This window comes from Delphinapterus leucas, chromosome 3, assembly GCF_059928025.1.
Source record: "Delphinapterus leucas isolate spDelLeu-1000000601 "Yukka" chromosome 3, BTC_Dleu_Yukka2, whole genome shotgun sequence".
NCBI classification, from domain to species: domain Eukaryota; kingdom Metazoa; phylum Chordata; class Mammalia; order Artiodactyla; family Monodontidae; genus Delphinapterus; species Delphinapterus leucas.
Window position 1 is genome coordinate 5,748,952 of NC_143131.1, and position 22,558 is coordinate 5,771,509.

At 41.6% G+C, this 22,558-nt stretch overlaps 1 protein-coding gene across 1 annotated transcript in view; it reads left to right on the forward strand.

Annotated features, from left to right (window-relative positions):
* Positions 1–22,558, forward strand: part of ADAMTS16 (ADAM metallopeptidase with thrombospondin type 1 motif 16) — a 174,462-nt gene that overhangs the window by 60,162 nt on the left and 91,742 nt on the right. The window contains exons 10-15 of the mRNA XM_089908358.1: positions 2,948–3,147; positions 4,618–4,701; positions 6,903–7,062; positions 8,091–8,196; positions 15,422–15,559; positions 21,830–21,983. Coding sequence (XP_089764484.1) covers positions 2,948–3,147; positions 4,618–4,701; positions 6,903–7,062; positions 8,091–8,196; positions 15,422–15,559; positions 21,830–21,983 — 842 coding nt within the window. The remainder of the gene's footprint in view (positions 1–2,947; positions 3,148–4,617; positions 4,702–6,902; positions 7,063–8,090; positions 8,197–15,421; positions 15,560–21,829; positions 21,984–22,558) is intronic.

Consider the following 22,558-nt stretch of genomic DNA (forward strand, 5'->3'; position numbering starts at 1 on the left):
TGTGCAGGGTCTCCGTAAATACTGTGGAGAAGAGAGGATGACCCAGAATCACTTGGCATCTTTGATAAAAGAACAAGTACCATTGGCTGTCTGCACCTGTGCGTCATCTGAACTCATATCGTCCTGTAACTAAGTCTCAGGCTACATTCAAAAGGACTCGAAAAACTCAAGCCAAATTACTAAGAGTGAGCTCAGTCTTAGGGGAGGCGGCGGGAAGAACAAGGTTGAGCACAAGTAGAGGGAACGGGAGGCTGCGGAGGTCAGGGAAGACAGACTGAGCGCGCATCGGAACAGGGCACACTGACCAGCAACAGCTTCCTGAGTCTGCGCAGACAGGGAGAAGCTGGCGGAGGCGGCTGGGGGCGGGGCCAGGCAGAGGCGGGGCGGGGCAGAGCGGGACCGAGGAGAGGGACTCAGGCACAGACAAAGTCAGAGCCAGGATGGTGCTCACAGGGCTCCTGGTGAGGGTGTAGTCAGAGTAGGACAGATTCCGTGTGTTGGGGACAGAAAGATGACCAAGCACCTGGATCCAAGCAGGAAAGATGGTCAGGGCTGTCTTCACCTCTTTGACAGGCCACACCAGGGCCTGAAGCACATGTTGCAGTGTCTCTGATCAATCCAGCAGTGCTGACCATTCTGGAATGAATATGACCCTTTCATTCTTATTTGGAGGTGATCAGAGTCATTCAGGCCAGTAGCCCTAAGGCATAGTTGTGCATACAGGGCGGTACGATTACGCTGTTTGGTGGGGCTGTGTGTGCACGTGTGTGTGTGCATGTGTGCACATTTGTAGGTGTATTTGCTTCCACAGCCGTTTCAGAATCTCAGTAGATGGTGTTGGGTCGTGAAAGGCAGTTATTTGAAAAAGATACTAAACTGTACAATAAGGTTTGTGTTTGGAAAATGGAAAGAAGTAGCCACTGTTTTCATAATAAAACTAGAAAAAAAAAGTGCCACAAAGCGCCACTTACTGTTGGGCGACATCAGTGGTTAATCTGGTGCTGTTTGACTTGCCACCGTTTCTGTCCCCTCCTGCTGGGTAGGTGGCAGTTCCTGAGGGACTGGGGGCCCTATCTAGCAGAACTGACACACAGCACCTCCAGGATCAGCATTTAATTCTCAGGACTCAGTTACTTGTGCAGGACAGTTCCATGTTGTCCATGAGGCTTGGGGCTTCCCTGGAGGAATCCTGGTCTTCTGTCTCAGTGGGGTTCACACTACAAAGATTCTTCTGTAGAGTTCAGAAAATGAGAGATTGTTCTGTGTGTTTAGGCATCTCTCTGTGGAAACGGGCAGAAAAAACAGATTGATTTGCTTAAAATCAAAAGTGATTCTGAACCTCAGACTCATGAGTTAGCTTGCTACTTCTAGCTGCAGGCTTCACGGGTGGGTTTTGAGCTGGGACTCACGTGTTTGGGAAAATGCTGCAGGACCATATTGGGGGGGGGTGACTTGTTTTGAGGGACTTGTCAGAGCCCTGGCTAGTAAGATCACCGCCCCCCGGTGCTTCTGCCTCTGTTCCAATACTGGGGGCCTGGGAGGCTGCTATGCTCCTATACTGTGTCCATTTGCACCCTGTACCTATGGGAATTAAGACTAAGGGTCCTGGGACCACACTGCCAGATCTGAAATCCATTTCCAACACTTTCTAGGGAGGGATTGTGAGAAAGTTACGTTCATTCCCCATGCCTTCGTGGCCTCACTCCTACCCATGGCTGGTGTAGAGAATGAATGAGTTATACATAGACATCTCTTAGGGTGGGGATCTCATCTGTGTAAATTGCATCAATGTAAATGGTGCATGATGACTGCTTATTAACCTTTAGCCAGTGTAACAGTTATCCTCCGAAAGGTTCGTTTAGGTTTGGAAGTATTTTAGCAGAGAGGTAAAATGCAACGGACATGGGAATCAGTCAAACAAAACAGCATCTTCTAGCAGTGTGTTCCGTGAATAGAGCTGGCATAGCCTTTGAATTAGTACCACCTAAATATGGGGATATTTTGAAGCCTACTTTCACCTGAAACCATTCTAACCACAGTTTCTCAGGCATCCACTAAACCTAGTGATTTTTAACATAATGTTAATTTACTGATTATTAATGACAAAACTTTTTTTTTTTTTGCGGTATGCGGGCCTCTCACTGCTGTGGCCTCTCCCGTTGCGGAGCACAGGTTCCGGACGCGCAGGCTCAGTGGCCATGGCTCACGGGCCCAGCCGCTCCGCGGCATGTGGGATCTTCCCGGACCGGGGCACGAACCCGTGTCCCCTGCATCGGCAGGCGGACTCTCAACCACTGCACCACCAGGGAAGCCCCAAAACTATTTTTAAATGGCTTACTCCAAGAGGACCCAGTACATTTTGTCTTTTCATTAAATTAGATAAATATTTGCAATACTTTCTAGGAAATTCAGTTCTGCAGTGAAGTGGATCTGTTTTGAGCAGTTTATAACCCATTGGAAATACTACAGACAAACCAGTTGTGTGTCTAGACATGGGAATCAACTTTAAAAACTATTAGGTCATTAAAAGTCTTCAAATAAGAACACAGTATAAGACAGCACTCCTTTTTGTAATTATTAGTTTCATTGTTTTATCAATAACTCCTTTGCAGAGCCCTGTTGAACAGATCTTTATGTTCATAGTCTTTGAACATCATGCTTTTAGATAATAAGAGCTCAGAGCCAAAGTGATCTTCTTTTTGCTTTAAATCAGGACAAATTTATACAAAAGTCAATATAACAATGAATTCCATGACATGCAGACTATGCACACTTTACTTAAATGTAGTGTTCCACCTTAACACATGTTTTGCATCACAGTTTTAAGGGTTTTATGATTCATTTTATGAACATTCATTTTTAAAATCCATTTTCTTTAGCACGAGTTCCACCACTGGTTTTGTGTGACAACTTTACATTCATTTCCTCTCTGAACGCCCCCCTGTAGACATGCCCAAGCCTCCCAAGGAAGATCTTTTCATCTTGCCTGATGAGTATAAGTCGTGCATAAGGCACAAGCGGTCCCTTCTGAAGTCTCATAGGAACGAAGAACTGAATGTGGAGACATTGGTGGTGGTTGACAAAAAGATGATGCAAAACCACGGTCATGAAAACATCACCACCTATGTACTGACAATACTCAATATGGTAGGAATGCCCTTCTTGTTGAAGTCATGCGTGTAATTCCACCTAATGGTGTGTGTGTGTGTGTGTGTGTGTGTGTGTGTATGTTTTGCGTCCTACTTTTATTTGTGGGTTTATGTCTTGTACACAAGAAATATTTTATCTGTGATAACTCCTTCACTTTTACTATGCGCCAATAAGAAGATCCTTTTTCAATCCTTCAGAGAATAAAATTCAGAGGATGAATAATTTGACTTTCTCTGTAAGCCAGTAACATATTTCAAGTTTACTGATGTCTTCATTTATCAGAAATCTATAAGAGGATGTGGAGACATCTGAGTGCAGTAAATCTGCCCATCAGCATTATATGTGAGATTTTAGATGGCTGTATAGAAATACCCATCTTTTTAGGGATAGGAGTGTTCAAATATTGAATATGCATCTTTCTATCGACAAGAACAAGGAACAGTACTCCCTTTAGAAGGTTGCTGCAGAGAAGATGTGACTGTGGCAGCTTTAGTCATTAATGAAGAGTGGAGCAAGGTGTCTAAGCCCCATTCCACCCAAGTGAGACCTGCATAACAGAAGACAAAGTATGGGGTCATCAAAGTGTATTTTAACATAGTTGTGATGACAATGTTTGAAAATGTTTTATGTCCTACCTCTATAAACAGAGTACCCCTAAATGTATTTCAACTTCCCATGAAGTGGTGTGGTTGCTATTACTGTCCTCATTTTTAGTGGCCAGACCCTCGTGGTTTATGATCTCCCAGGGAACTGAGGGAGGAGGTGACACAGACTGCAGGTCTGTGACAGCCCCCACTGCAGGTCTCTGATGTGTGCAAGCATTGCCTCTATTCTGCAGAGCTTTTCAGCATTTCTACACCTCAGTGCCAAATTAGTTCCCTGCTGCTTCCCATGTCTGGTGACTTGTCCTCGCTCATCACCCCATATGCCACTCGGATCACTCATTTTTACACATGTGACCATCATCCCTAATGATGGTCACATATCCTTCCCTGATCACCTTCTCTCCACATTGTTTTCCTTCTCTTTCTTGTATCCTCTTGGTCTTTTCCCAAGAACTTCTCTTATTCTTCTGGAATATTTTGCTAGGACAGCTTCAGGAGGGCTCTGCTGTGTATCATCACTATGAGTTAAAAAATAAATTAAAAGAAACAAAAAGAAGCCTCCTTATGTCTAATGAGGACACTTACCAACTAGGAGGCCTGATAAGAGGTGTTTGATAAGAGGTGGAACCTGCCTCCACAGACTTCATTATTTTACTTCCAGGCACCAACAGTAAGGATCCAACAATTGGTATAATTGGCTGTTAGATATTCTCATATCTGTGTGTCTAGCAATGTAAGAAACTTAACCTTGCTATGTCACTGGAGAACACAGGATTGGCCTTCAGCTGTGGACTCCAGGCTAAGGGCTGGGGGGAAAGGGTGCCGTGTATAGGGACTGATGTGGATTACCTGTCCTTTTCAGGTGTCTGCTTTATTCAAAGATGGAACAATAGGAGGAAACATCAACATTGCCATTGTAGGTCTGATTCTTCTGGAAGAAGAACAGGTATTCTTTGAAACCAGTAGTTTTTTTTCCCCCAGAAAAATAAATTCAAAATAATGCTTTGTTTTCCTAGATATAATTGTTCTACGGATTCTTTACTTCTCTTTCCCTTGGGGACAAAAATGCTTTAATATTTTGTGTCTAATGCAATGAGTTTCTTGTCAGTTCCTGTAATGCTTATTTGTTTTTTTCTGTGTGTGATTTTTGTGCAAGAGTAGTAAGAAATAGTCATCTGACTGGCTAATAAGAAAATGGAATAGAAGAGTTACTTTAAATACCCTGTTGGAAATACACTAGGAATGCAAGGTGCAAAACTTGTCCTCAGCCACTGTGAGCTTTGAGGATGGAGATGAAGTGAGCCCTTTGGTCTTTTGCTAGAAGACTAACAATGTCCTGTAGCCCGGAAGTTAAATTGTACTGTGTGGCAGTGCATTGTTGTACTCTATTGTCTCCCAACTGCTGAGACTGACCTTCACCACCTTTGGTCTCGGGATTTTATTTTTATAGAGATTCTAGGATGTCAGGCACATTCCTCTCATTGCACACAAACCTCCAGATTATGCTGGATCTTGGGAGCAGTGGGCATAAGACTGTCTGTTGCCTTCATTTCAGAACCCTGTGTGAACACACAGAGGTGCCCCTCCACTCACCATAAGGACTCGTGTGAATATTCCGTGGCAGAAGTAAGGGGGACGTCTTAGCCATAAAGGGCTCTCACTTGTATTTTGCCCCAAGCTGGTCATTGATTGGACCTGGGGGCGTAAACCCTGGGTCCTAGTCAGGCACCCTGCGTCCAATTTCACCCGGGCTGACATCTTCACAGAGTCTCCTGTTAGCCACAGTTGTCTTGTGTATGAAACAAATGATTTTTAGATGAAATCTGAGATCATTTATGAGATTTAAGATGCCTTCAGATTTTCAGTTTCTGGGGTGCTGCCCTCTTTCCCTGCAAGATGGGGCATGCACAGGCAGACCTGCTTCTAGCCTGAAGAGTCAGCAGGATACAACTCCATTGTCTTTTGTGTGAGTGTGTCTGCAGAGGGGGTGCTGAACTAGCAGGGCTTCTCAGGTGACAGGTTAATTATTCTTTGTATTAAAACGTTTCACCTTGGAACTCATCCAAGCGGCAAAGAATAAGCGAGGTTATCATTTGATCGTACACCTGTGTTAACTTTAATTAATGCGGTTTTCCTGGAAATCACCCGCTGAAGAATGTAAGGCATGTCCCAGGGTTGATGTACAGCATTTAGCTTGGGTGCATTTGACTCTCTGGAAAGACACAATAAACATTTAAGGAGAAAACATAGTCAGTGACTGAGAGACGCAATTTCAAAGCAACACTCTGGTCACGAAAGCTTTAAACAAGTTCTTGTCCTGAAATTGAGGTACTTAACCTGGTTTTCTCTGACCATCCTTAGAAAAATATATCATACGTATAAATAAGCTTTAAAGAACTCATCTGCCTGCCAGTTTGGGGAGATGTCCTTGCCACCCCCCCCCACCCCCAGTTCTTCATTTACCAAGACTTCGGGTAGTCTTCACTCTGATCTTTCACTACTGATCTATTAGAACTTGGTATATATGGATAAGGTGAAATGTCATCTGTATAGTTTCCTTCTAGTTCCAGTCTATTTGCTAGAGATAAAGCTTTGTCAGTTGAGCTGCCTCTTCTCATAAACATGGTGCCTCTGTAGGAAAGTGACTTAATTTAACACTGTAATAATAACTCTTAGAAGAGTTACAAATTTGAAATCTTACTTGCCCAACTTGGTTATGAAATAAACACAACACCATCTGGGTGTGTTTTTGTGTATGTGCAAAGTCTCGTATAAACGATTCTGTTGCCTTATATAATTTTTCAGTGTTTTATAAAGACTTTGAATGTGAACATTTCATGCACAGAAGTCATCTTTCTTGGGTCATTGAAATGTGTTCAGAGTCAGCAAATACATCCCAACTGTTTTGGTACAGAACTAGAGAAATAAACATGAGTGTCTACACTGAGTCTGTAAAGGTTTTATATATGACACCCTCCTTTGGATTTTAACACATAAAATGGGTAAATTAGTTTCTGCCATCCAGATCCACCTGTGTGGCTGAATCCAAGTTAGTGCTAGTTTTCTGTGATGACAGAGCCAGTAACAACTGCATGACAACATGTTTTCTTCCTGTTATCTCGGGCTCCTGGTCTGTCTCCTGCATAGCCAGGGCTAGTGATAAGCCATCATGCGGACCACACCTTGAGCAGCTTCTGCCAGTGGCAGTCTGGATTGATGGGGAAAGATGGGACTCGCCATGACCATGCCATCTTACTAACCGGCCTGGACATATGTTCCTGGAAGAATGAACCCTGTGATACTCTTGGTAAGACCCTCTGCCAGGGTTTTGAGAAACACATGTGTGCTGTGTGCCTTCAGTGGCCTAGGATATAGAGTAGTTTTGCCCTCATTCCGAATCTGTAAGCTGTAGCTGCTGCTGGGTGGAATTGTAAGGAATAAACTCCCTTCCCTGTATAAACTGTGGCCAAACAGAAGAGTATGCATTTATTCACCAAAATCAGTTCTTTCACAAGAAAAGGTCTCTCACAGATTCAAGAGCTTCTATCTCTTCTAATTTAAGAAATAATTTCTTCCATTTCTTCTTCCAGTGGTGAGAATAGGGTCAACAGATTCAAGGGTGTCTCATTCTATGAAAAAATAATAATACATTTATGAATATTTGTAGAGATACTACAACAATATTGGATCCCTGATTTTTCCATTTCTCTATGAATATCCCAATCTTAGCCATTTTCAACATGTTTATTAGGCTGGGTGTATCTTGGTGGTGTTTTATAATATGATACAAGTTTTTTATACTTTTCCAAATAGTGTAAAGCACAGTATGCTACTGAACAAGGCTCTCCTGACCTTTTTTCCTAATTCTCCATTTCTTCCCAAGATCTTAGGGAAGAAGGGTCTTTATTACAAAAACATTCAGATAAGACTTGGTTTAATAGAGGTTAGTCCTGACTACTTGTTCCCAGAAAGCCCTGAGTGCAAGGTGGACCCTGGGCTGCCTCTGAGGACTTAGAATTCAGGAGGTTCCCACCCTGCACATGATAAACTCACTGGGCCTAAATTGTACAAATAACGCGGTTTACACAGAAGACTTGCTTTCATTCTGGGGGCCTGGAATTTTGGCCCACTCCAGGCAGGGGTGCTATGTGACCCACATAATTCAGGGCCCTTTATATGATTGTCCAAGGGTTTCCTGTTTCATATTTCACCTGACAAAATGAGAACCAAATTTCTCTAAAGGACAGAGGTAAATACACACACATGACACACCCTCTTTCTTTATCTTACTACAATATTGCTCCTATATGTTCTTTTGATCTTTATGTCCTGTAGGATTTGCACCCATAAGTGGAATGTGTAGTAAATATCGCAGCTGTACGATTAATGAAGATACAGGTCTTGGACTGGCTTTCACCATCGCCCACGAGTCTGGACACAAGTAAGTGCATCTCCCTGGGAGGATGGAGCCTGGGGTCCTCTGCAGACTGGAAGATTGTCTGGAGATTCTGGTGCAGTAGCTCAAGCCTGTGAGGGGAATTCACACATTTGCAGCAAGAACGCCAGTAGGAAATGCTCACGTAGGTGCTTCTGTTTTATTTGAGTGTCTCGTCACACACATTCTAAAGCTGTGGCAACACACGTTTGCACTTTCCTCACTCCCTTCTTCCCTTCCTGCTCACACATGTGCATACAATCACAGACTACAGACTCTTCTGTCTCTGCTCCTTTGTCCTGGGTTTTGAACTTGGTCCTGTGAGCTCATCTCATTCCATGGTTAACTCCTACGGGAGGACTCCACGTGACTGAAGATGGTAACAAGCCCGCCCATTGGTAACTTACTATTCTCAAGTTTGCATTCTTATATCACTTTCAAAATTTGTAGAGATGGGTTTTGACTGGTGTGCAGGGTTTGGGACGTACAGGGAGGACAAGAGATGCAGCCTGGTGGGAGCTGGTTTGCTTCCCACATCCCCACGTTCCCACCATTGTCAGTTGTGAAATGGGGCAGCATCAGGGGGAGTGGGGAACCCGGGGCTTTGGCACAGATGGATAGACACCGATGCAGGACAAGCAGCTCTCAGCAATGGGTGGCATGTCATTAGGAGTATCTTTTTAAGTGAGAAGCTTACCTTTATTCCTGTAGAATGAAACACTTCTGTCCATTATTTATAGTGGCTATTATTCTTAAATAAGATTTCTTAGTCTAATAATCTATAGGCTGCCTCACTTCGAGGCTCCATCTATTAAAAAAAAAGTTTTTCTCAGTGGGGCCCACTTGCTGATTTCCTGCAATTGCCCTGATTTATATGAGCATCAGCAGTGGTAACACAAGTGTTTTCCTGCTGGACTGAAACTGTACTTGAAGCTTCTCCTAGAAAATTCACAGCCAGGAATTACAGCTTTTCTATTTTCACTTTCATCCTCATTTTATTTGCAAATTACAAAACTTGCAGAAGGCAATGTTTGTGATTTGGTCTTTGCAAAGTTGATTTCTCCATCCCCTGTTAGAAATTGTACTGAGGCCACTCATGTCATCCCAACCTGTTCAAAGCATCTGTGTGTGTGTGTGTGTGTGTGTGTGTTTGTACACATGTGTGCCTGCTCTTAATGGGCTCTCACAGAGGTCCTGCAGACTTTGGCTCTGTGTGAACTGATGACCTGAAAATGAAGCTTATATCTCATTACTGATGCCTTCATCATTACAGGTAATGATTGACTTTTTCAGTGCCTAGAAAATTGCACCTACACTTTACAAAGCTTTCAGTTAAGTCATAATTGTAAATAGGCTGCTAGAGTTAAAACTTCAAAAAAACTCATTATTTTAACGACATGGGGCTCTTGCTGTCCTCTGAACCATACCTGAATTTAATTAAACAATCAAAGTAAGAAATATTTAAGTCATCAAGGGCTGAACAAATCAGCATTAGATAAGCAGTTGAGATTCAGGCCCCTGGTGCATCCAAGACGAGGCTCTCAGTCTTCCAGTCAACAAGTATTCGTGTTTGCTTTTATTTTTTTCTTAGAAGTCAACTATTAATATTTCCTTTCATCACTAGGGCTGGGTGTAGATGGAAAAAGAATTTCTTCCAAACAAGAGAAAAGTGTTTTTACTTGCAAGTGAGAATATAGGTGGGAGGAAGGAAAGGAACTCTAGATTTGGATGCAGGCAAGCCCCACTCCTGATAGAACTGACCTCCAGGAAATGATCAGCTCCTTCTCCAGCACCTGCTGCTTAGAGAATATTGTACAAGAGTCAGGAGGACTGAGAGCTCTGAGTGTTTAACGTCACCAGTGAAATAGCTTCTGATCATATTGAGGAAATAGGAAATACATGTGGGAGGAGTGCACATAAAAAGCACATGCTAATTGCCAAAATAAGTGATCATAATAGTACTGATAGTAATAATAACGCTAATACGTGCTCTTTGTGGAGTAGTTTCACATGTAACTCTAAGCCTGGAAACCCCTGGGGATGACCTCTTATCTTCCCTTCACTAGCTGGGCAAGTAGCCTGGGCTGAACATTCAGCACAGGAGGCGTGGAGGAGCTGCAAGGGGTCAGAGGTGAGCTGAAGGGGGCGTATTTCTAACACATTCTTAGCTGTGGCAACTGCATCAAATGAGAGAGGCCGCAGCAGGGAAGGTTCAGCAACCCAGCTCTGTGCATTTCAGGTGAATTGAAAACAAACACCTTTATTCAGTTTATTCATTTAAGAACTATTATTACTTGGAGAAGGAATCATAAGTTTAATGCATGGATCAAACAGCATGCCTTCCTCTTATCCTTGGCAAAGAGCTCTAAGCAGTCAATTTCTGAGCCCTGTACCTTAAGAATTAAAAGAATAATTTTATATTTATAAGTTGTAAAACATCCTGTTTCACAGATGAATCTTACTTCTTCAGTTTGGTTTACATTCAGAGGACATTATTAAGGTGGAGGAGTACTTCTCTGTGCATTTCAGCCACAGGTTTCCTAACCTTTAACTCAAAGAAAGATGCAGTTCATGCCCAGCTAGTTTCTTCTACGAGGCTCAGTTCTTTTTATCCTAAGACATTTTGTGGTTTCTACTGGAGAATCTGACCTAAAAATAGGAATTGCTAAGAACCAGTGTTTGGATCTGTGTTGGGAAGGGGAAAAGAGGGTCTGGAGCTGAAAGTGAGGTTGTGTGCTTTCCCTTAGTGTGTGGGACTGAGCCAGGACTGGTGCAGGGCCAGTTTCCTGCTTGTATTAAATCATTTGTCACAGGATGTGTGGTTTCCTAGATGCAGGTGTTGAAGAATTGGCACAGACACACTAAGGGTTCAACTACACATTTTGAAGAGTATGCCATCTGGGCATGGATCCATTTGAAAAATTCTCACTTGCCAAAGGAAGTCATGCCATTAGATGGGTAGGGCCCTGGGACTCGTATTCTAGATACCCTGTGGTTCTCTGGCAGCCTGACAGTGACCAGGCTGCATCTCCTGATCTCCTCTTACGTGGGTTTCCATATGCAAAACCCGTAGAGCCTGTGAGAACTCAGCAGGTGCGTGCAGGTGCAATTTAAGTTGCATTGTTTGAGCTGAACATTCCTTGTATATAAAGTCAGCTTAACTACTTAATTTGCATGATCATTTCAGACCATCAAGACAATATTAAACATACTTACTGTGCTCAGGAGTATTCATGATCCATCGTTCTGTCCCCTGTCTTTTCCACTACTTACTGACCCATTCACCAGGCACAATTTGCATTCTGCCAGCAAAGCACTGTGTAGCGTTCTATAAAATGACTAGTGATCCATGCCCTTCAAAGCCTAAAGAAAGATAAGATAGGCATGGCATGCAAGGGGTCAAGCAGTGAGGGCTGTAGGCATTTCAAGAGATGCAAGGAAAATCAGGGAAATCTTCTGGAAAGAAACAGAGTCGGTGTGCTGATACCATTCAGCTCAACCATATTGGGCTGGTGATGTTAGACTCCCTTTCAAGCATTTGCTGGTGATGTGTGCACCTCACTGATTCATGACTGCTGTGTCATCAACCTGAGCCCCTACAGCTGGGTCAGGGAGGTGCTGGGTGATTTTAAGGGTTTGCAGAATATTAAAGCAAGTGGCTGCTTAAAGATCACCTGGTCTGGTGATTGTCAGACTGCCCCCTAGGGAGCTCCAGCAGGTTGGAGCATCATTTCTTACCAATTTTATTTACTGTCATTCCTCCCAAGATTTTTGTTTGTTTCTGTGTCCAAAAAGTATTTGAAAACCATTGACCCTTGGCTGAACTGCCTCCTCACCCCCCTACACACACACACACACACACACACACACACACACACACACACACACGCACAAAATATGTATGCAAGTGATATCTGACATCTAGATGTTGAGAGATTTGATCAAGACCACATTTGAATCTGGGAAAGATACATTTTGAATTTTCCTTTTTGACATGCATGGTGCCAGGTATTCTGAACAGTTTAAGAGGAAGGTTTTATTATCCCATTTTATAGGTGAGGAAACTGAGTCTCAGGGACTTGAGAAATTTGCCCCAAATCAACCCACTTGTGAACGACAGGATCAAGATCTGATGGAGGTTTCCCCGCCTCCACAGCCTGTGTTCCCCCAGGTTATCTGACCTGCCCTGGCCCTGAGAGTCCCACATGACTGCTGTCCCCATGTCCACTTCCCGTCTCTCGGGGAGGATGGGTTTGCTTCTTGAAAAGCCTGCATCAGGCTCTGGACAAGTAGATCCTACCTGTGGTGCTATCATCACCTCCAGGGTGTGATTTACCATCCAGATGACTTTGACCCATCGTTGCTTTGAAGGGTTTCTCCTTTCCTTGACCTACTGCTGTCTGATCAGCTTAAAATATTGGTACAACCTCTAAAAAAGCTTGGCTGTTCATCATTCTGGGTATATCATTAGTAATAAAGAAATACTTGCTGATGTAATTGAATAACTCAAGAAAATTCTATAGAAGACATTAAGAGCATCTGATACTGAATATAATTCTCAAGTCCAAGTTAATCTGAAATTATGTTTACATTTGGGTATTTGAGTTGGTGGTGTAGCTGGAAGGTTGTTCTTTATTCATTCAACAAACATCGGTGGAGCACCTGTCACGGACTAGTGAGTCCGCTTGTACTCGGGCTCTGAGCATTGTTAAGAAGAGCCCCTGTAGATAAGGAAGAGAAAAAAGGGCATTGTTTTAACATGTAGGGTGATAACCACTTTGAATAAAGTATTATGAGTCATGGAAGCAAAAAAAAAAATGTCTGGTAATGTATAACTTGAATAGTAATTTTATTTCTTAGTTGTCAAATACCAACCTTATCTTCAAAATGTGTCCTATTCATTCTTCCATGACTTTATTAATGTTAATATCAACCGTGATTATCGTATGGTATTTTCATGCCACTGTGCTAACACCCACAGCAGTGCAGAATATGGGATTTGTACTGCTTGGAAAAGCAACTCGAGACATAGTAGTGCTGAAGTTTGGGTGGGCATCAGAATCACGTTATTGTGTTAGGATTCACCCAAATGCCAGAGCCTAACCCCCAACTTACTAAATCAAAAATCTAACAGGATGGGCTTTGGGGAGGCACATGTGTGGTGCATTTCCCAGATATTCTGATACTCAAAAAAGTCTGAGAATCACTGAAAATGCCTTAGATGAAAATGTTTAAGACCAAGGTGTCCCCAGACCTGGGATGTTGTGGCTTTGAATTCCTTAGAAATGTAGGCAGAAGTGGTAGCAAATTCATCTAGGGCACTCGCAGGACCCTAATTTTTCTTCTTTATATTCAGGTCAAAGGCCAACCAGGGGAGGGTACTTTGTTATTTCGTTTTTATCACTTTCTCCCCAAAGCAGCCTCTGCGTGAATCCTCTTCATCACCGTGGCACATTTCTCCGGCCATGTGGTTACCCTCACCTTCATTGATTGCTTCTAATAGAACTTCAGAGAATGGGTGGAGGCCGAAATGACCACAACTACGTCACCCTTGGTACTGAGCAGGAATTCTGCAGAAATTCGACAATGTTTGTGCGCCAGATTTCCTTGGACACACCTTTCAATTACGCTCCGGTTACACTATTGCGGGGGTCCCGCCTGGTCTCTGACGTCAGTGTCGGGTTCCAGTCCGGACTCTGAGACCCTGGACAAGCCTGTCTCCAGCCCTTAGTCTTGCTGTCATTGTAGGCTTGTAGGCTTGTAGTAAGATTCGGGTTAGAAAATATAGGTAATGTGCTTAATATCTTGTCTGAAAAATAGTGCTTACAAATGGGAGTTGTCATTTTTACTGATATTATTAAACAGCTCTAAGAAAAAACAGTTAAGTCTTCAGCCTCGGACACAAGTGCAGATTCCCTGGCCCCCTTTTGGAGTCCACTTCCCCTGTGTTGGTGTCTCCTATCCCTGTGACCCTCCCTCCATTCATCCTGGGATTCTTGGTGGCAGAAAGCCCACAGATGCAGTAACCCACCTGTCCTTCTTTGCTTTCTCCCCTCTTGCTTTTCCCCTGCCTTCTGTATCCCACTCATTCAGAACTGCTCTCTGGGAATCCATACAGTGATCGGGTGGGTACCAGACATTAATGGCCAAAAATGGCTTGACTCTCCAAGGATGTATCTACCCTAATGGGAAGTCTTCAAGGTCACGGAGCTCCCAAATCCCTGAGGCTTTCTTCCCAAGGTAGTCAGTTGTGCTCTTCTGAGGTGGGTGAAGATGGTAACATGAGGCTATCCCACAGGGCTAGCTTTAGAAAGTTAAGAAGAAGAGCGTACTTGGTGGGGAGAGGTAGCAACTCAGTCAATGGGATTCTTATAGGTGCAAGGCTGCAGTTTTCTCGAGTGACAGTAAGGGGTTGCTGTTGGCATTGTGGGATTTGAACATCTGCAAAGGACCCTATTAAGAGGTCCTATAGCCACTGTAGCCTGAGGTGTTCCCATATACTAAGCTAGGGCTGGAGCCCCAAAGTGGTCTGGTTTCAGCCAAGAGTAACAGACGTACCTTCAAACAACGCCTGCAGATAAACGCCACCACAGCTACTCACTGGAGTTCCATGGCGCCACTTCCTCCAAAGGGATGTAGGGAGTCTGGTCAAGTACTGGCCTGCTGTCACAGCCTCCAGCAGTGAAGACCTAGCATAAGCTGGATCAGCACTGGGTGTAGGGACAAAATGTCAGCACCACCAAGAGGGGCGGTAGTGGTTTAGTAGTTCTTAAATTGTGTAAACATCACACTCCCCTGTGGAGCCTGCATTTGTGTTTCTTACAAACACCTGGAAATTCTGACCATGGCTGGTGAGCAGCAAAGAGTGTAGAGAGAGAAGAAAGCAATAAGAACACATCAGCTCTTTCAAGATCAAATAAACTGCCTCTACATCCCACTGGAAATGCTTTTTTATAATTAAAATGTCTGCCTTTGGCAGACATCTGGACATGTGCTCTGTTTTGATGTTGGTGTGCACTTTCAAACAGCTGGACAAATGGTAGGTCTCCAGGAAAGGTCTGTGACCTCATGGATATTCTCTCCTGTTTGGCTGTTAGGACTCTTTCTTCTGCCTGCCTAGCATACAGGAGAAGGGGGGCCTTCACATTGTTGACTTGTGTTTGTTAGAGTGTGTTAGACAGTTGAAACTGTTATTTGTTTTGAAAGACCCATTTCTTTCTCTCTCTCATAGCTTCGGCATGGTCCATGATGGAGAAGGGAACGTGTGCAAAAAGTCTGAGGGCAACATAATGTCCCCTACGTTGGCAGGACGTAATGGGGTTTTCTCCTGGTCACCCTGCAGCCGCCAGTACCTGCACAAATTTTTAAGGTATGAACCCCTAAAGCTGGTTGTGTATCTCTCTGTGCCTTTGAGGTTCACTGCTGGGTCAGCCTAATCCTGTCCAAGAAGCCCCAGACCCAGGTGCCCCTTCCACAGATGGTCCCCATTTAAAGGCATCTGGAGACATTCATGTGACCAAGGAGTTTGCCAAACACTTTCTTAGAGCCTCAATTTCTGTAAGCTTAATCTGACCTCATTTGCCCTTTAGAGTCAAAAGAATTCCTTAAGATACTTAGCAAACCAAAGTATTTGTCACTACCATTTGTTTTGTTTTTTTTTTTAATTCTTACTTCTATAACCAGACATTTTCAGTCCATGATTTTTTTTAATTTTTTAATGTTTAAATATTTTCTTGTAGTTTTATTGAGATATAATTGACATACCATGAATTATTATTATGTTTTTTTACAAAATACATTTCTCATTAGGAGGAAAAAAAAAAAGAGTATATAAACCTTCACCTGGGTCTAAAATCCTATAATTTTAAGAATTATTTCTGGAAGGTTTCATCATAGCTCTAATTCATTTAGGGTATAGAACATTAAGGAGGTACAGTTTGACCCCCTGAAAAAGAGATAGTCAGTAGATTTTAAAATTTTAGAGAAATAAGGGACTTTAAGAAACATTTTTAGATCTGCTAGTAAAGTGGATTATCCCCCTGGTTTCCTCTCTTTCTTTCTTATTTTTTCAGTAGAGCCCCTCTTCTTTTTTTTTCTGCTGCACAAATTAACCCATCTTGTTTCTAGAACATCATTTGGGCAGGGTCTCAGCCCTATTTCTGTTGGTTTTACTCACCACGTTCTGTTCATTATCCTATGGATGGTTCCCTGTGCTCACCTGGGGCAGTGAGTGCACAGCTGGTTTCTATTTCTTGCTGCCTCTTCCATCACCTCCAGACCTCATAACACATCTTCTGAGCTGCGTCCTGACTACCAGCCTTGGGGGCTCCAGCCTGCAGCTGTGGTCCTTCTTCACAGCCTTTCTTTGAGACCTCAACTGAGATATTTTACCACTTAAAGGAATGATGACTGCCTTCCATATTTTGTGCTACCCAGGAAGAGTGAGAATTTTGTAGATAATATCTGTACCCTGGTAATATAAACCTATATTCTAGGAATATACACTTGATCATTTTTTTAATTTCTATTACCCAAAAGACAATGTTCACATGACACAATCGGTCCTTCCAACATTTGCTGTTCCCTGTATGGTGTTCTCTTGGAGTCAAGTTGGGGATTGTTAGCACTTGTTTTAGCTTTTTCATGCACCTGTTCAAATGTGTGTGTGTGTATGTGTGTGTGTGTGTGTGTGTGTGTCTTTGTGTGTGTGAAGGACTCTGCTTTCCCTAATAAAGAAGATAATTCACTTTAGCTCACAATGCTCTTATTTGTATTAACAAGGAAATTTTTGAGTTTTCTATATCCCAAATCCTTTCTATAAACTTCTACATTCTTTTCTTAAAATTTTACTTCTTTTTCATCTTAATGGCTATGATGAAGATATATAAACATTTTTAAATTTTTTGAAATATGCTCTGACAACTTGAAAATCCCAGGGATGCAAAGTATGGGCATGCAGTGAGAATCAGCATCATGAAAGAGTCCAGAAAAAGTTTTTAAACTGCCAAGACATATAGGAAAACTCACAGAAAGGAAATAGTTATAGGCTTAGAGAATAATTATTTTGATGACATTAAATATGGGCTGTAATCTTCAAATCAGAATAATATCCTGAGAATACTTATTGAGATTCTGGAGTTCAAAGACATTTTGTCCAGTGATACTGGAATGGTTAAACATATGCTGAAGTATGCTCATTTGTTTTTGTGCCAATCAGTAAAACCCTTCTGTAGCCATGCAGTAACAAACATTTATTTACAGGGACTTTACTGATTTTTTTAGACCACATAATAATAAAAATGCAAGATTTTACATGCTCCCAAATTTGATTTCTCAAAAGATTAAATTTTCCAAGATAGCCTTTCCTTGTCAAATTCACTCTTAAGATTAATTGTACTTGAGATGTCTAGTTGTGAATTGGACGTGTCCCCAGTGCATCAATCCTGATTTTTCATTGGCTTAATGAACCTGAGACCATCTTTTATATGTTTGCTGACTTCCTGATTTGTAAGTAATCAAAATATTGTTATATTCTCCACCAATTAGTTGGCATTTTGGACATGATCCCAACAGTGAGTAAGGATAAACGGCCAACTTTACAAAGATGAATCTGTTCTCCTTTATGATCAGCCTAGCATTGGGTACACGGAAAAAATATATATAATAAGGGAACTCAATTAGCCTGAAGTTGTCAGCACAACTTCTCTCTATACTCGGTAGAGTCAAGAAGGACAGATATGTTTTTGCAGTAAATTCCTCAACCTCATCAATAAAGACATACGTCATTTCCTATGGGCAGACACAGACCTCATCACATTCACTCATGTCTGTATCCGGGAGGCCTAAGACTTAGGGAAATTTTAGCTCGTTATTTTAAACTTAATGACAACATGGACTCATCTTCAACTTGCTTTTTAAAAACTTGAATCATGCACTTCTGATCAGTGAACACACCTCCCCGCTTTTCATACAAATCTGCATCCATACATGAGAAAGGTCATCATAGGAAAGCAGGAATTTGAGGGATGCCCTGCCATACCCCAGACCACCCTGTCGATGGGAAAACTTGATTTGGCCTGAAAGAGTATGTTTTGGGGCATAATAGAAATAATACATTTCAGTTCACATCTTGCTCTGCTGTATAATATTCGTCTTAAGAAAAATAAAACAGCGAGTCATGGCTGAGTGCAGTTTCTGTGAGAATGGAGAATGGGCACTGCCGTGTCGTTGATCAGCAAGGGAATCAGAGCTCATGTGCCAATCAGGTCTTCATCACTATGCCGGGGAAGGCCTTGACCTTGGCAGCTAATATAGCCTATAACCCATTGTCTCTCTTGGAAAAAGGGGGGATACAAGTAAAAGAACTCTCGAGCTCTTTAACGTTTTATGGTTCATGAATCAGAGTGGGAAGAGGACTTTGAAATATTGTTGCAGAACCTCTGGCCTTGCCTTATTTCCTTCATTGACATTGTATATGTAGTTAAACACATATATAGAAAAGTACAAAATTATGAGCATATAACTCAGTAACTTTTCACACAGTGAACATTTTACTGTAACTTCTACCTAGATCATGATATGGAGCACGTTACAGTAGCCAAGTCATGGAAACAGTCTAAGTGTCCTTCAATGGATGAAAGAGTAAAGAAGGTGTGAGATATATGATGTATATGTGGTATTTATATGTGTATATGCACTGTATCTAATTATATCTATCTATCTATCTACCTGTCTACCTATCTACACACACACTGTAATATCATTCAACCATGAGAAAGAAGGAAATTCTGTCATTTGTGACAACATGGATGGTTTTTAAGGGCATTATGCTGAGTGAGATAAGTCAGAGAAAGACAAATACTGCATGATCTCACTTATATGTGGAATGTTAAAAAGAAAATCAAACTCTTAGAAACAGAGAGTAGATTGGTAGTTTCCAAGGGCCAGGTGAGTGGGAGAGAGGTAATGGGTGAAAGTGGTCAAACTTCTAAAGATGAGGTGAATGAGTTTCTGGGACTGTCATGTACAGCATAGTGACTACAGTCAACAATACTGTATTTTATAGTTGAAGTTTACTGAGAGAGCAGATCTGAAAAGTTCCCACTACCAAATAAAAGTTCTAACTTTGTGAAGGGATGGATGTGTTAACGAACCTAAAAAAAACATGGAACACCGCTCTCCCCCCCAGAATACCCTTCCCCAATGCCGTCATCACCTCCCTCTTCCCCACAGACAACCATTCCTCTGACACAGACGCCACCGTAGACAGTTTTGTCTGGTTTTGAACTTACTATGAATGGAGTCATGAGTTATGTGCTATTTTGTGCCTGGGGTCTTTAGCTAAATATTTTGATTTTGAGATTCATCCTTGTTTCTGCATAAAAATATGATATTCATTTACTTATTTTTAATTGCGTGGATATGCTCCAACTTATTAATCCACCCTGTTAGTGATAGACATTTGCATTTCCAGTATTTGACTATTATAAGAAATGTCACTGTAAATATTCTTTTGGCTTACACATATATCTGTGAGTACACAGAGCAGAGAAACTTTGGGGTCATAAATATATATGTACAGTGTCAGTAGACACTGCCAAATAGCTTTCCTAAGTGGCTGTGCAAAGCTACAATCCCACAAGCACTTATGAATATTCAGATGGTTCCACAATCTTGCCGACACTTGATCTCGCTGGTCTTTTTCATTGTGGCCAATCTTGTGGGTCTGTGGTGGTGGATCAAAGTGGTAATTAATGAGATTGAACACCTTTTCACATTTTAAAGGCTACTTTAAAAACCTCTTTAGTGAAGTGTCTGTTCAAATCTCCTGCACATGTTTTTGAAATTAAACTCCTTTATTTTTCTTATCTCTTGTTGGGAGTACTTTATATATATTGAGTAGGAACACTTTGTGCATTACTGGAAATATGTATTGCAAATATCTTCTTTCACTCTATGACTTAGTATTTACACAGTATTTACACTTTTAGTGGTGTCTTTTGATAAACAGAAGAGTTTTCTTATGTTTTTAAGGGAGTCCAAATTATTCATATTTTTCCTTTAGGATTAGCACTTTCGGTACACCACTGGAAAAAAACTCTGCTTACCCCAGAGCCATGAATATATTCTTCCTCTTTGAATTAAATTTTAAGGATGAATAAAAAATAATAGGTTACATTTGATCAAACTATAAAAAAATCCTGAATCTGTGAACTTTAAAAAGTTTTTTTTTTTTCAATCTCTTGCTTGGGTTCATCAATGTAGCTGACTTTTCCTAGTTTCCTTTCTATGCAATGGGAATAGTATTGCCAACCCTGATGTAACTTTAGGGAGATAATGGGGAACATCTAACTAATATATAGGAATCATTTGAGATCATTAGAGAGAGGTGCTATGGAATTCCAAAGTTGCCAAATCACTCCTGTCATGGAGTGTTAGTTATGCTTTTATTCATTTTTCTCTACTTATAGACCCTTACATCATGATCATCGTAGCAGTAATAGAAAGATCATCTATTCAACACTCACAGTGAGCAAGTCACTGTTCTTAGCACTTTCCTAGCCTTTGATTTAATCTTTTAAAAGGCTTGTGACCTCCTTGCATGTATGTTTAATGTCCTGTCCACAGTGACTGGTGCCCTTCCTCATGTTTTATGTATGTGGATATTAATTAAGGGCACACATGCATCAGTGGGCTCCAAGGCAATAGAATCTGGGACCTGGGTCCTGGAGACTGGGGCCAGAAAGATTCTGATCAAGGTGGACAACCACACAAAGAAAAGTTTGGGGATGCTTAGGCAGATCTACTGTTGTTAAGCTTATTGTGATTACAGAGGTGTTTTGTTTTTGTTTGTTTTTAGTTTTTGCTTATTGAAATTTATAAATAATATTTAGTTGCTATTTGCAAACACTTGTTTCCCCTCCCTCCAAATGCAAAATTTATACCAAAGCCTGTCTCTGGTAGGGAAGAGGATACCCTATTTGTAGAGGAAGAAATCTTTAGTTGGCCTTTAGCCCATCTTCTAGGGAACTTAAGGAGAATTAATTTTCTTCTTGACTTTGGAATCTAGTCAGAAATCAGCCTGCGTATAGAGCATTTCTGGTGGAAATCATTGCAATGCTCCATGTGGAAGCTGGAAGCTATTGTGCAGGAAAGGAAGGAAGGACGGAAGAAAGAAAGAAAATTCCAGCCTTTGAAATTGGCTGATTGTGTTTTGCTGTTTACAGTGCCCATTTCATCTTTTTATTGTTCCTGGCAAGAAGTGTACTTTTTAAGGTGTCTGTTATAGAAGCTCCTCACATCAAACATCTGGTTGTATTACCCCATTTCACTCTCCCCATGATAGGTTTCAGAAATCCGATGAAGAACAAACTGCCTCCCTGGAAAAGGTGAAACATATTATGAACAATTTCAGAAAATGTGGCCTCTATCTTTTAAGAGAATTAAGATAAATGTTATATTGGACCTCAGGAGAAAAATGTCCCCTCTTCTTTATACAAGACATGTGGTAAAATTGCATGAGAAAGGAAAGGCATGATTGAATTACGTGTAATTACATGTAATTCAATCATTGAATTACGTGATTGAAGTTACATCTTTGGTAATTTCCGGCATCACCAGCAGTTCCTCTTTGTTTTAGCACTGCCCAAGCTACATGCCTTGCGGATCAGCCAAAGCCTGTGAAGGAATACAAGTATCCTGAGAAGCTGCCGGGAGAGTTATATGATGCAAACACACAGTGCAAGTGGCAATTTGGAGAGAAAGCCAAGCTCTGCATGCTGGATTTTAAAAAGGCAAGTGACTGTTGGCAGATGTTCAATGTAGAATTCTTCATAAAACCGTTTTATTCAGTGAAGCTGACATTGATGTATTCTGCGTTTATTGGGTACCTACCAAATGTCAAATCCTGTATGTTAGGGCTGGTACTATATAACAGGAAACACATGTTTTACTGGCAAAGAAAATGACAGTGGATACTGTTGTGGGGATCAGTTTCCTCTCAAGTACTGACTTGGCCTGTTGGGTCAGTTCTTTCTTTCTGATTTATCATGTGGGAGCCCAGCAGGAAATCTTGGTTGGTGTAAGATGGCAAATTAATACACTGCATTCCTTTCAAATGGTATTTAAGAAACAACGTCCCCCCACCCCCCTTACCTTCCTCAGATATAGACAAAATTTACTAGAAAGCAGTAGCCTATCTCAGACTTCTGATTATTAAATTCCTCAAATTAAGTGTTTCTAGAGAAGTCTTTCATAGAACTCCATTGACCCCAGGGACACCAGAAGACTGGTTTCCTCATATAAATTCCTCATATAACACAGAGACATGTGCTCTCGCTAGACAAGGGAAAATCGAGATTTCACAGCT